The sequence below is a fragment of the Muscardinus avellanarius genome (assembly GCF_963383645.1).
Source record: "Muscardinus avellanarius genome assembly, chromosome: 18".
Taxonomy (NCBI): Eukaryota; Metazoa; Chordata; class Mammalia; order Rodentia; family Gliridae; genus Muscardinus; species Muscardinus avellanarius.
This window is the reverse complement of record NC_137804.1, coordinates 6447274-6460340: the sequence shown is the minus strand read 5'-3', so window position 1 is coordinate 6460340 and position 13067 is coordinate 6447274. Positions and strand designations below refer to the sequence as shown.

At 56.7% G+C, this 13067-nt stretch overlaps 1 protein-coding gene across 5 annotated transcripts in view; it reads left to right on the top strand.

The window, feature by feature from the left end:
• The window catches only part of ANO10 (anoctamin 10), a gene marked incomplete at its 5' end in the record, with an annotated part of 94028 nt that extends 81615 nt beyond the window's left edge, over positions 1 to 12413 (top strand). For all 5 annotated transcript variants that reach the window (XM_080715010.1, XM_080715008.1, XM_080715007.1 and 2 more), the window contains one exon: positions 12316 to 12413. In XM_080715010.1, coding sequence (XP_080571136.1) covers positions 12316 to 12384 — 69 coding nt within the window. In that variant the 3' untranslated portion in view covers positions 12385 to 12413. The remainder of the gene's footprint in view (positions 1 to 12315) is intronic.
• Between the last annotated feature and the right edge of the window lie 654 nt (positions 12414 to 13067).

Genomic DNA, 13067 nt, shown 5'->3' with positions numbered 1-13067 from the left:
AAAATGATAGGCATATTTTTAATTTTCAAGTCTGGTTTTAGTCACAGGCAGGGAAGGAAGTGAGCTGCCAAGTGTCTGGGAAGCACATCCCAGCCCTCCGCTCACATGCCATAAACATTGTTTTGATCAGAGACAGAATAAATCTAGGTTGCCTTTTTTTTTTTTTTTTTAGTTCTTGGATGAACGGGTTCACTTTTTAAATGTATGTGATAAAAACTATTTCTATAAGCATCGATCTGGGTTATGTACTTTATCCAGGATAGTTCTCCACAGATCATTTCCGTGACACCAGGCATGATCTAACAATGACAGCCAGAGAAACTCGGCAAGGACTTGTCGCTGTTACGCAGTCTGTCCTGAGACATCGGCCTGAAGGAAGCGTGTTGGGTCAGTGAGGACGCGGGCGGGCGCTGGCCGTGCCTTGGTGCCAGTACCGTGGCTGTCGGAGCCGGGGGCACATCTCTGGAACCTCAGCTTTCCCTGTTGGTGCCCCCTGGGCTTGTGACCACATCGCTCTGGGCTCCGTGTTTGTCTGTGGAAGAGGATGGTCACAGGAATGTCCATGCAGGGAGAGCAAGGGGAGTCAGGTTCCTGCCGGCGACTCTGGAAGATGCAGAATGAATGAGCAGCTGTGTGCGAACCACATGGAATTCTTGGCTGGGTATAAAAAAGACCTTGGCCATTAAGAAGTAAATTGCTTCTGTCCTTGGAGATGGATAGGGTTTTGTTTGTTTTGGTGCTGGGGATTGAGCCAGGGCCTTCTGCATTCTAACTGAGTGCTCTACCACTGAACCATAGATAGATAGATAGATAGATAGATAGATAGATAGATAGATAGAGGTTTTTTTATTTTTATTTTTCTGTGGTACTGGGGATGGAACCCAGGGGCATTCTATCTCAAAGTTGCACCCCCAGCCCTATTTTTTATTCTTTATTTTGAAACAGGGTCTCACTGAGTTGTGGAGGGCCTCACTAAGCAGCTCTGAGATTGGCTGCAAAACTGTGGTCCTCCTGTCTCAGCCTCCCAAGTCCTGGGATTCCAAGTGTGTGCCACCACGGAGAGAGATGCCCAGCTGAGAGAGATTGTTTTAATTCTCATCCTTGGAGATCTTTCAGAAGAGAAGGAACTGCTGCTTTGGCACTAGACCTGTTTTCTGACAAGCAACAGCCTCAGACTTCTCCCAGCCTGTGCTCTTCCTTGAGACGGTTAGTCTGGTCATCTGGTGGCAAAAGTCACTGAGTGGTTGGCTAGAAATAAATGTGAGCACAGAGCTTCTAATAAGAATAATAACATCAGCATGGTAGAAATGAGCTCCAGGTACAGTGTTCTACAGAGTCTTATATGTCTTCCTCTCTCTCTCTCTCTCTCTCTCTCTCTCTCTCTCTCTCTTCTGCTTTTCAAGAAAGAGACTCAGTGCATAGAATAGCTATTCTTTGAACTTAATGTTATCCGAGGCCCTTTTACCCTTTTTTGCTGTGTTACTGTCCACATCTATGGTTTTTTTTCTTTTGTTCTTTGGAAGGTTTACGTCATTTCCTTTCAGCAGTGACCCTACTGGTTTTTGTGTTTGCGGCTGCAGGCTCTGGTCCCCTGATCCCGCTGGCACTGCCCCTAATCTTGGAACCGCCCAGGACAGGCCTGCGCTCTGCTCTTGGCTCCTGCTGCCTGGGCAGCTCCGGTAGTCAGTGGCGTCTCTTTAAAAGGCTCCTTCCTCTGACCAGAGCAGGGCTCACGTCCTCCCTCCCGGGTAGTGGCCCTTGTGGGCGCCTGGGAGATGATGGGCGCTTTCCTCATAGAAACAGCATGTGCTAAAGATGCGACTCAGACCCTGCCGTCAGGGATTCAGTCCAGAATCCATTTAGGCCGCCGTGCTCTGGAGGAGTCACACACGAATCCACTTTTGAATGTTGCCACACCAGGTAGCAGACAAGAAGCCTCTCTTAAATTTAACAGGAACCAAAAAATACCTGTGGCCTGGGGCCAGCTCTTCTCTCCACCCTTCCCCGAGCCCCTTGTGGGTCTGGGCAGAGAAGAGTCAGGGCGGGCCTGTGGGAAGCATTGAGGAGGACATAAAGCGCCAGCGTCTGAAGACACCTCTGCACGCCATGCAGACCCTCCCCTCCGCACACACTGCAGGGCCCGGCGCTCACGGAGATCACAGCGCACGCAGGCAGGGAGACAGACAGCGTTTGCCGTGTGCACTGTTCTCTCATGGCTCAGAAGAGAATCGCTGTGGCGCGGAAGCCGCGGGCAGGCGGGCGGGGTAGGAGCTGCAGCGCACGGTGGCTGGGAACCAAGGTGGGTTTGTCCTCTTGGGACAGCACTGGAGAGACAGACCCTCAAACGCGGCTCCAAGGCGGCCCGGGCCAGGCACACACGCGACCGTCTGGGCCCAATGCATCAAGCTGCTACTAGCCTTGTCCGCGCTGCCCCGGCTGGCCTGGGCTCGGGTGAGGACGGTGAGCTCTCTTCAGGCGCCGCACCTTAGCCCTGGAATGTCAGCTTGTAGATCCAGTGAGCCCGGTGTTGGACTGGCTACATGCAAACGAACACAGAAAGAACTTTAAAAACACCGGAGCTCATATCAAGCAGCCTAACTGCAGAGAAAAAGCAAACGAAACTGAGTTCTTGTGAGTTCACGACATCTTACACAGTGGCGTCCCGGGAAGAAATGGTTGGTTGGCACACAGTTAATTCCCTGGAAACTAATTTTTCTGTGAAAGTGTAACTCCAGCGTGCCGTGGTTCCCAAGCCCTCAGTGTGGACTGCGGCAGTGTGAAGTGTCCTCTTTGACTGGAAGCCATCTGCCTGTGTGCAGCCAGAGTTTTCTACTGTCCTTAGCACAGCGGCCATGATGTGCTCCAGGGAGAGGCAGCGCGCACAGCCCGGTCCAGAGAGCAGGAGCGCCCTGCTCCCAACTGCCTGTGCCCCCACCCCCGCCTGGTGCTCCTGGCTGCGGGCTCAGGGCCCATGGTCTGCCCCAGGGTGTACTGGTGCGCAGCATCGAGAGCTCGCAGCTGTCCAAGCCAGACGATCTGCCTTCCAAGGAACAGAAGCAACACGGGGAGACACGATTCTCTTGCAGGGGAGACACGATTCTCTTGCAGGAAAGTGTCTGGCCCCCGGAGGTGTGTGGGCGTGGCCCGCTGGGCTTTCCTCCCTCAGGTTCCCAAGGCTTCTTCCTGCAGTGGCTTAACACTGCAGGCTGAGTGGTGTGCACGGCCAAGCTTCCGTAGCTGGCTCCCGTCTGCGCCCGGACGTCGGTGTGCACCGAGCGCTTCTCGGCAAGGGTGACGTCTCAGGGAGGCTGTAGCGTGTGCTGGGCGCGCAGCTGTGTACCGGCCACACTGTGCACCAGCACATGCTGCTGCTGCTGGCGCTTTGTAACTCTTCTTATGGGTGGTCAGTGAGCAAGGCGCTGGCTCTCCGCCTCCACACAGAGCCGCAGGCATCTACTAAAAAGCACCAGGGGCGGTGGTACACGCTCGCAACCCCAGCTCGCTGCGTGTGCAGGGCGCGGGCACGTGATCCACCGGCGCTGTGTGTGAAATACCTGTGCTCCCCACGGAGGGGAGGGACTTGGGGCCGTCAAGTGGAATCCAGTGCCCATTCCATATTCTTTGCTGTGGAGTTGGGAACTGATTTTAACCTTGCAGAAGGGCGTGTGGCCCTGCGGTAACAGAAGATATACGGAAGCTGTTTCTTTGGGAGCGGCTCGAAGCACACGTCTTTACAGAGAGCCCTGCATGTTTCTGCTGCCGCACACGGTGGCGCAGGCCTGCTGCCATAAGCCCGGTCATTAATAGCTGGTCTCTCCGCCCGCCGAGAGGTCCGCACGGGGGGGCATTCTCCATGTGCTAACAACTTACCAAAGCAACACTGCGCCTGCCGACTCTGGGCTCGTGCCAGTAAGCTGGGCGGTGCTCCTTTCTGGTCTCTGAGAGCCCACACTAAATACTGCCCCAAAACACGGCTGCATAGTGGCCATGAAAGACCCTGGCGTTTGGGGAAGGAAGGAGTCACGTACAACGCAAGCACTCGCAGTCCTGCGCCTGGCTCGCCGCCCGAGCTGCTGTGGCCCAGCACTGACCATGGGCGGCCGGCATGGCACCCGCCTGGAGGGGGCAGCGCCTGGCCATCCTGGGCTGCGTGGCTGGGGCGACGGGATCGCTCCCTGGCTGTACTGCTGAGCGTGCGGGTTCGGCACAGCGGCAGCTTTGGTGACATGTGGGTTCCGTACAGGCGACCTGCGGGACGTGCGGGTTTGGCACAGAAGTTGCCTGTGGTGACGACCTTCATGCGGAAGGGGACACGCTCCTGGGACAATTTCTTTCTCCTTCATTTTTCACCATGTGCTTTCAAGAATAATTATTTCACCGTAAACACTGTGCCACTTGGCGTAAATAAGAGCAAATTTGTTTCTTCCATTCAGGCCCCAAGAAGTAGGTAATTGCCTTTGGCAGCGGAGCCATTCAGAATGGAGCAGTGGCAAATACACTTGTCGGTAATTAAGCGATGATAGCTATATATTTTAGGTGGAAATTCTAACTCTTTGGGAAAAAAAAAGCCTACAGATTAAAAAAAAAACCCTTAAGGACTAATTTGCCAATTTCTTATAAATGAACAGAAAGCGTTGAATCTTGGCAACAACACAGCGGGTTCCTAGAAAGTCAGTGTGGCCTTATCCTAGTCCATGTAAACTGCTGTATCAAAATGTCTCACACCGAGTACTTTATGAACAATAGAAGGTTACTGCTGCAGATCTGGAGCCTAGGATGTTCATTAAAGTTACCATCAGATCCAGTGCCTGGGAGGGCTCTCTGCTTCAGACGCTCTTGTTGAAGATGGCGCCTGGCTGCTGCGAGCCCACCTGCTGGAAGGGTGGAGGGAGCTCACTTGAATCTCCTCACAAGGACACCAGCCGGCAGGACTCGGTCACCCTACAAGCCTGTCTCTGGATGCTGTCTCCTTGGTTACCAGGCTCCAACCGGCATCAGACCATGCCGCATACCATCCTCACGCGCTCTGTCCTTCCCGGGGGCTGCTGTGGAGCCCACATCTTTCTCTACCTAAGATGCCGCACCTTGCTACCCCAGTCCCTCTAGGGCTCAGTGTCTTGGGTTCTTCAAAAGGCTGTTTCTTGAAAATTAGCTTGATCAAAATCCTGAGGACCTAGAGTTTGCCAGAAGATCCCAGAAACACACAGGAGTCCGGATTTGTTCAAGATTGAAAGGATGGGTTAAAGTGGTTTGCAGGCAAAAATCATGACACAGACCTTAAACATTTTCTAAGTCATCATTTGTTTAAAACTGTAAGAAATGTTGGAGCTGATTTCTGCTTGACTTTTTCGTGTTCTCTTTGCACGGAGGATGTAGTAGAAACGGCTTTTCTGCCTTGGCCACCCCAGTAACCGCCCGTTGCTCCATCCTGGTAGCCCTCGAGGCTTGGATAGCGCGCACTGGTCATCTGCCGGTGTCCTGGGTCGGGTCGGGCCTCCCGGCCCCTGCTCCAGGCTTGCCGGCTGTGAACTTCCTGCAGAGCATTGGTCCCAGTGGAGGCTCAGCTGCAGACAGCTCTACCTCACAGTCAGCTGGAGCCTCTGCCCTCAGACAGCCCAGGCTCCTGGTTCACAAGTCTGGCCCACTGGGGATCATCTCCTCTTCCCTGGCGGGGGCCTGAATCACAACTGCAGAGTCCTTCCGCTGCTGCCGGGTGCCGTGATTCACCACGGGAGCGCCGTCCCTTCCCTCTGTCACCTTCTGCACCTCGAAGCAGGTCCCAGCTGTTACTTGTAAGGCAGGACACCAGGCGGATGGGTGTGTCTGCCACCGGCACTTGCTAAATGTTCACATTGCAAGAGTCCGTGTGCGCCTGGAATGCAGAGCTCATGTTCCAGGGAAGAGAGGGCAGTCGTTCCCAGTTGAGCTTTAGAGCTGATGTGCCCAGGTAAAAGAAAGCGTGGCTCATCTCAACATACTCCGCAGTTCACCCTTGCATGCACCACAAGAACGCTTCCTCCCGTCTTCCAGGCCCCGGCTTTCCTGTCCGCCAGCGGCACAGCCCGCCGGCCCACCCTCGGCCCTGTCTGGCGCCTCTCCCTGGACTACAGCCCCGTGCCGGCCAGCCCTGGCCTGCTGCGGTTCACTGGTGCATTGTAATTATACGTCATAGTCAGATTCAGAGTGACCAGGCAGACGGCACGCAGCGCTGGGGGCTCGTCCTCCACACCCACGGCTCTCCTCCTGGCTCCCTACACACGGAGTGAGGCTGCTAGCAATGCATGGATGCAATGGATGGACCTGGCCTCGTTTGCCTCTTCCTCCCGCAGGCCTGCCTCCCCGCCCGTCCCTCCCAGCTCTGCCGCTCTCTCCTCGTTTCCGAGCCTCTCTCTAGCTCTACACAGGGAGAAAATATTCGGCCCTTGGCTTTGTGAGGCCGGCTGATCCTCTGGTGCCACCGTTTCCTGCAAGTGACACCGTTTGTTCCTTGTGGCTGAGCAAATGTCCCTTGAGTGCACATTCCGGTTTAGTTTCCATCCCTCTGCTGACTGACACCGGCTGGTTGCGTAATCCGGCTCTGGTGCGTCGCGCACTGTGGACGTGGGTGTGGACGTTCACCGTAGTACCCGTCCATTCTCTTGGGAAGATGCTGAGGCGTGATGCGGCTGTGTGGCATGGCGGTCACACTCCACACAGAGCTCCACCGAGGTTGTATGAATTTACCAAGCCTGTGTTTCAAGCCGGCTTGAAGAGCGACCTGGCCCCTCGGCACTCACCCCGGGCTGGTGGGGCAGCGCCATGCTGGAGGGGGCTTTCGTGAGTCCGAGGCCACAGGCAAGGCGGTGGCTGGGGGGGTGGGACCCCTGAGCTCCAGCCAGGTGAGAGCGCTTCCTACTACACAGGGTGAGCGAGGGTAAGGGGGACACTGGGGGGCATCAGACCCCTTACGCCAGTGCCACCCACCCCAGAACCCCTCGGCAAGTCCACCACTAACAGATGTTTTCAAACCAGCAAAGCAGTATTAGGTGTTATTCAGGCCTGACCCGTGGGGGAGAGAAACGCCAAGTCCTGGAGGGCAGAGGTGGGCGGAGCTCCAGGGAGGCTGCTGGTCCGCTTTCCTCCTGGTGCGCTGTGATTATACATCACAGTGAGCTGCGGAGCGGAGCCGCTGCACACGCACCGCCCCAGTCCAGCACGCAGCCCTGCCATCAGTGGGGAATACGGACACAGCCTTATTTCTTAGGGAAGCCTTAAATCACTGAGAAATGTCTTCTGGTTTTGAATGGGAAGGATAATACTTCATAGGTTCATGGGAATTCATTTTTCTTGGTGTTCACTCATTTTGCTTTAAGAAAAGCCAGTGAGCGCGCAGGTGGCTGCCCGTTGTTAGAATTCCGTTGGAGCAGAGCTGAGGGAAAGCCCATGGGGAACCACGAGCCGGGGTGTCTGCTCCCCGGCACGGTGGCATGGTGGAGGTGCCTGGCACTAATGGACCTTGTAATGAACGCCAGTTACACCTGGACCCCAGAACGTGTGGCTTTGGGTGCTCAGAGAGCGTGGGGGAGGCTGAGAGCACAGGAAGGCATTTATATGTATTTATCTTATGTTCTGTATCTACCATCCTATTACAGAACATGTTAATGCAAAGTGCTCTGTTCTGTAATTAAAGCAAAGAAGCAGTCATGTAGGACTGTCCCAATTCTGTTCATTAATTTTTCCACTCTGAAAAGAACCTAGGATATTTTGTAAAAGTCCATTTTGCCCGGAACAAATTGAAGCACAAAACTACTAGTCTGTGAAATGACTAAGCAAATTAAAAACCCGCGTGAACAGCCACATCAGGATGAACAGAGAGCCAGACGCAAGTGCCCGCCCCGGGCCGGGAGGCAGGCGTGGGCCATGGAGCATCTCAGGGTGTGCGTCCCAGAGTGTGTTTCACAGGCGGCTCAGGGTGTGCGTCCCAGGGTGTGATTCTGTTTCCTTTGCCCCCTTCTTTTTGAAGTGTTTGATGGGCCTTTGCTTGAATGACAGGATGGCAGAACTCCAGCCCAGAAGGGCCCGTGGCCGTGCTTTTCGAGCAAGTCTCTTCTCCCCGTGTCTGCCGCCCTCTGGGAGGCCAGGCTCACCATGCGTCACCCGCAGGCCCTTCATGGGTGTTGTGGCCCTCTCTTTTTCAGGAAAACCACTGTACCAACAGGACAGGAAAACAGAGAAGCTGTGGACCACGATCACAGACCGTTAGAGAACAGAACAGTTTCTCCATCTATTACTACTTAGGAAAACCTAGTACTGCCAAGTACTGACTAGACACTGGAAATACACACCCATGTGCTTTTCTTCCAGGAGACAGGTGGAAACTGACCAAGATGAGGAAAAATGGGGCAACGGCAGGGCTCCCCACAGGCCCGCCAGGCTTGCTTCCTGACCCCGCTCCTGGGAGGGGCCAGCCCCCACCCTGCTCAGCCGGCTCTTTCTGTGGCGCCCTCCTTCTGTGATGCAGTGTTTTACAGGGGGCTGAGGCATGGCTTCCCGCTGGCCAGGCGCCCACAGTCTGCATTCTGTCCAGGGGTGGCCTGGTGGAAATCTTGTGGGAAAGTGGGGTCATGTATCCCTAACACGTGCTACCACCCAGTAAGACAGAATTCAGTTCCCTGAAATCAAAGACATGAGAAAACCACAGAAGAGCGTACCGCCTTTGAGTGGTAGAAACAGACAGAGAGGAGATGGGGAACGCACCCCCCCCCTGCTCACGGGCTCCTGGGGCGGGGCCCGGCATGGACCCGCCCTCATGTTGATCACCGTGTGTGCAACACGGGGAGCTTTGTGGGCATTAGAGGCAGGACGTACACGGCGCCATCCCGGCAGCCATCCATTACCGTCGTTTCTTCTCCATTCTGCGGGTTGTGGGTACGACTCTTCACCAGCATGGGGAAGGGTTCTGGGAAATGTCAACATGGACGCAAGGGTAAGGGGACTTTTGCTTGTTTGTTTTTAATTGTTTTCTATAACTTGTTAGAGGGAATTGAACATTTCTGTGCGAGATGGAAAATTTTTAAGAAAGAATTGAGGACAACAAATATCCAGGAGCCGGGGGGTGGGGGTCTGATGGCGGGAGGGGCCGCAGAGCCTCTGGTGTAGACAGCGGGGCTGCGAGCGGCCGCGTGCCTGGCCCGCTGCTCGCAGAGGAGGTCGCAGCCAGGCAGGAGCAAGTCTGCCGCCAGAGGCCCCGCGGCCAGGCCGGGCAGGGAGTGAGGCCGGAGCCAGGCAGGAGGGATGCTGCTTCCTTGGCACCGACTTCCAAGACCCTAGAGCACACCTGCCAACGCTTGTCACGCCTGTGCACACCCAACCTCCCTCAGTTCTTTTGTGTGTGTGGGGGGGTGGAACCCAGAGGCTTTCTACCTCCAGGCTATACTCCCAGACCTCTTTTATACTTTATTTGGAAACAGGGTCTAAGTTGCTGAGAGCCAGCTGAGGCTGGCTTCGAACCTGTGCTATCCACCTGTCTCAGCCTTCCAAGTGCGGGGATTACAAGCGTGCGCCACCACGCCCAGCTCTCCCCTGGTTCTTGTGTAAAGGAAGTGTGATAGGAGAGAAGAGGCAGGCTGTCCTGTGAGCTTTGAGGCCTTTCTCGGTTCTGGAGGGGTCTTGCTGGGCAGGGGGCGGGGGGCTTGGGGAAGAACAGAGCTGTGGGGGGAGGCGACCTAGACCCCACAGTGCGGAGGGGCAGGGCAGAGGCTCGCAAGAGAGGGCCGCTGCTCCCCTACGGTGGTGCGCAGGAGAGCTGGCGGGCGGCGCCTTGCGGCAGCCAAACACAAGGAAATCCAGAGCTGTGGAGTGTGGAAGAGCACGATCTGGCCCTCTACCCGGAGCACACACACACAGGAAGACACCGGCTGCCAGAAAGCATCTCAGTGCACAGGAGGCACCTTGTAGGAAAGCGGCCGGGGGTCGAGAGGCTCTAAGCGTAAACTAAGCAAGAAAAGGCGGACCGTGCAGACAAAGCCTGACCAGGTAGGATTATAAACAGCAGGTTTGATGTAGTCCATTGAGAAGGAACCGGTAATTTGCAGAAGAGAATAAGGAGACAGGGTCAGGAACTCGCCTAGCCTGGGATGTCTCTGGGCTGCTTCCATATACAGACTGAGAGTTAGTGCGTGACTTGAAGTGTAAACAAACCCATACAAGGGCCTTTCCCGTGGTCTGGAGACAGCCGCAGTCTCTAAGGCCATAGGTGAGGCCCGTGCTCACCTCCGGCGGTCCCCGGCACCCGCCGGCTTTCAGTGTGGTCCCCAGGCTGCCCCTCAGCTCCCAGCACCCTGTCCTCACACCCATTCCCAGCGGCAAGGGCAGAAAGGGTAGTGCCTCTGAGGTCTCTTTATATTAGGGAGGTGAGCCTTGCCCGGCTCCCTCAAGCACCACAGCCAGGATTTAGCTCCTAGTGCCTGCCCTCACTGCTGAGGGACTGCAGTTCTACTTCCGGTGTGCAAGGTGAACTCTGAGAGCAGGAGAGAGGAGACACGCAGAGGGATGGCGGGCGCCATCCCTGGAGTTTACAGGAAGTACATGAGCAACAGGAAATGCCGGGCAGGAGAAGATGGCGGAGCACGCGGGAAGGGCTTAGCAATCATCTAGACCAGCTTCAGCAGGGCCAGAAAGGCAGGTTACGTTTAATCAAGATGAATCGAAGGTCTCGCACTGCATACAGAAAAATATCTGGGCTAGGGATTCAGCGTCACTGCGCCTCCCTCGAATATGCAAGAGCCTGGCTTTGAGCCCACACTTGATGGGGAAGCATCTGACCAGAGCGGTTGTGGTGCACGCCTATAACCTCAGTGCTTGGGAGCTGAGACAGGAGGATGGCAGGTTTGAGGCCAGCCTCAGCAACTTAGTGAGACCTTGCTTCAAGATAAAAAATAAAATAGGGCTGAGTACTGACCAAACCAAGTACACGTGCAAAAAGCTGCTCTAATTCCTACGACGAGAAGCATGGCCTCGGGGCACACCAGTGTAACCTGAGGCTGAGGCCACGGGCCTGCCAGGGTGAGGGGGGGACCCAGGCCTCCCACCTCTCCTGCGCCAGCTTTCTCTGGATTTCTCCATCCCCTTCATCCTGCGCTCGCTTGTGGCTCAGAAAGCCCCTCTTGGTGACTGTTTGGTGGACACCTCCCTCCATGGCCGCTCGGCCCAGCCGAGGGGCCACCTGAGGTCCGTGGGGGCACCCGGCCACCTGGATCCAGGGGAACCGTGCCAGGCTCAGCAGATCGCGCTGATTCTCCACAGAGATTGCACATCCTTCCCAGGTTAAGCCGTGCATTTGGCCAGCGGCACGCTTGGCAGTGCCTGTTATAATCATCGATAATAATGCAAACTCATTATTCTTTAAGAAGCCTGGGCCTTTTAAGGAACAGTTTGGAGCATGCGTGTTTCCATGAGTCACAAGTGGCAGAAAAATCCCTTCCTTCATTTTGTTACTATTTTGTAGGGAAAAGGTCAGCTCTATTATCCTGCCTATATTTTTACAGAGGTTTTAATGTAAGGTGCCCCAAAGAAGCCAGGTATTTTTTAAAGGGGATAAAGTTGTTCCCCTCCACCCCGCCGAAGGGGTGGAACTACACCAAAGCGTCTCCATCACTGTGCTGAGCCAAATGCTGCGGGGGCATGGTGGCAGCTGTGTGCAGCTCTGCCAGGCCCCGAAGAAGGGACCCGTCCCCACTGGCCACTGGTCACCACGCCGTCCCGGCCCCTCCCGTATCGAGTCAGCGCCAAGCTGCTGAGATGTGGACGGCAGGCGCCCGGCCCAGGGCCGACGCGGCCACGGAGGCCGAGGGGCTGCGGTCCGCGGAAGGGGCTCCTCTCCCGAGCCCCGGGAGCCTGCCAGGTGCCCAGGCACAGGTGGAGTTGCTGCTCAGCTGTTTCTCCTCAAGTAAAGAGCTGTTACCAAAAATCTGCTTGTGTATTTTAAGCCAAATTCCAAGGTACTCCTTTATCCGACAAGCAGGGCAGGGCTGAGTGGTGTCCCAGGTGGCTGGGACCTGGGGGCTTGGGGAAGTGTGTTGCGAGGAGCCACCGCCCTCTCCTGGCTGCCCTGGACGCGGCTCTGTCCTGGCCTGCTCCTTCTGTCAGGCTGGGAGGGGGACATGCCGGCCACTTCTCCTTTCCGTGCCCTCAAGATCCCTGCTGCTGGGGCTCCCTTCCGCCCACAGCCCGAGTCCTGCCCGTCCGGTCAGTCAGACGGCGTGGAGAGGTCGGCGTGAGGCCCGCGCTCGCCGCCGGATTCGCGCGGCTCCATGGCGTCCTGTGTTCTCTCCACAGCAAATGAGGCTCGTGGCTGAGAGCCTGAAGGAGGAGCCGCGGGAGGGTGAGCAGGAGAAGGCCGTCTGAGCGCCCCGCGCCGCTGCCCTGCCCACCGAGCCCCGCGCCGCCGACACGCCGCTGCCCCGGAGCCTCCGCGGGCACGTGCCTCACTCCCCGGTGTCCTGGCTCGTCTACTGCTGCCCGAGGGGCCGCACGCTCCGATGCCGGGCGCCATCGGGGCAGGAGCCATGTGTGGAGGAGCCTTCTGAGCCAACACGGGGCTCCCACGCCTGCACCTCCCTCCCGGCTCCGCTCTGCAATACGTCAAAAGACACCATAGCAGCTGAATTATTAAAGCACCTGCACCTCTGCCTCCTGCGTCTTTTGGCCAGCCATTAAAGGTTGGGGGGGGGCGAGTGAGGGCTGCGGGAGCTTGAGGCCGGGCCCTGAGCTTGCAGTCAGGCCCAGCCCTCTGGGGAGCTGCAGCTGGCGCCTGCCCGAGGGCACTCCTACGTGCAGAGGTGTGTCCACGGCGGGCCGAGGGCCGGCTGCCATCCTGGCCCCTGGAGAGAGGCCCAGGCCCTGGGCAGAGAGAGCCGCGCAGGCCCTGGTCATCTCTACGGGCCGCAACAGTCCAGGTGGCCAGCCAGCCCGCAGGCCGCATGGGACCACAGGAGGCCTGGCCTGGCTCCCACCCAACCTGCCAGCTGCCCTGCTGTGTCCTGGAGGCCTCAGGCCACCCCTCCCCTCGCCTCGCTCCCCAGAGCAGA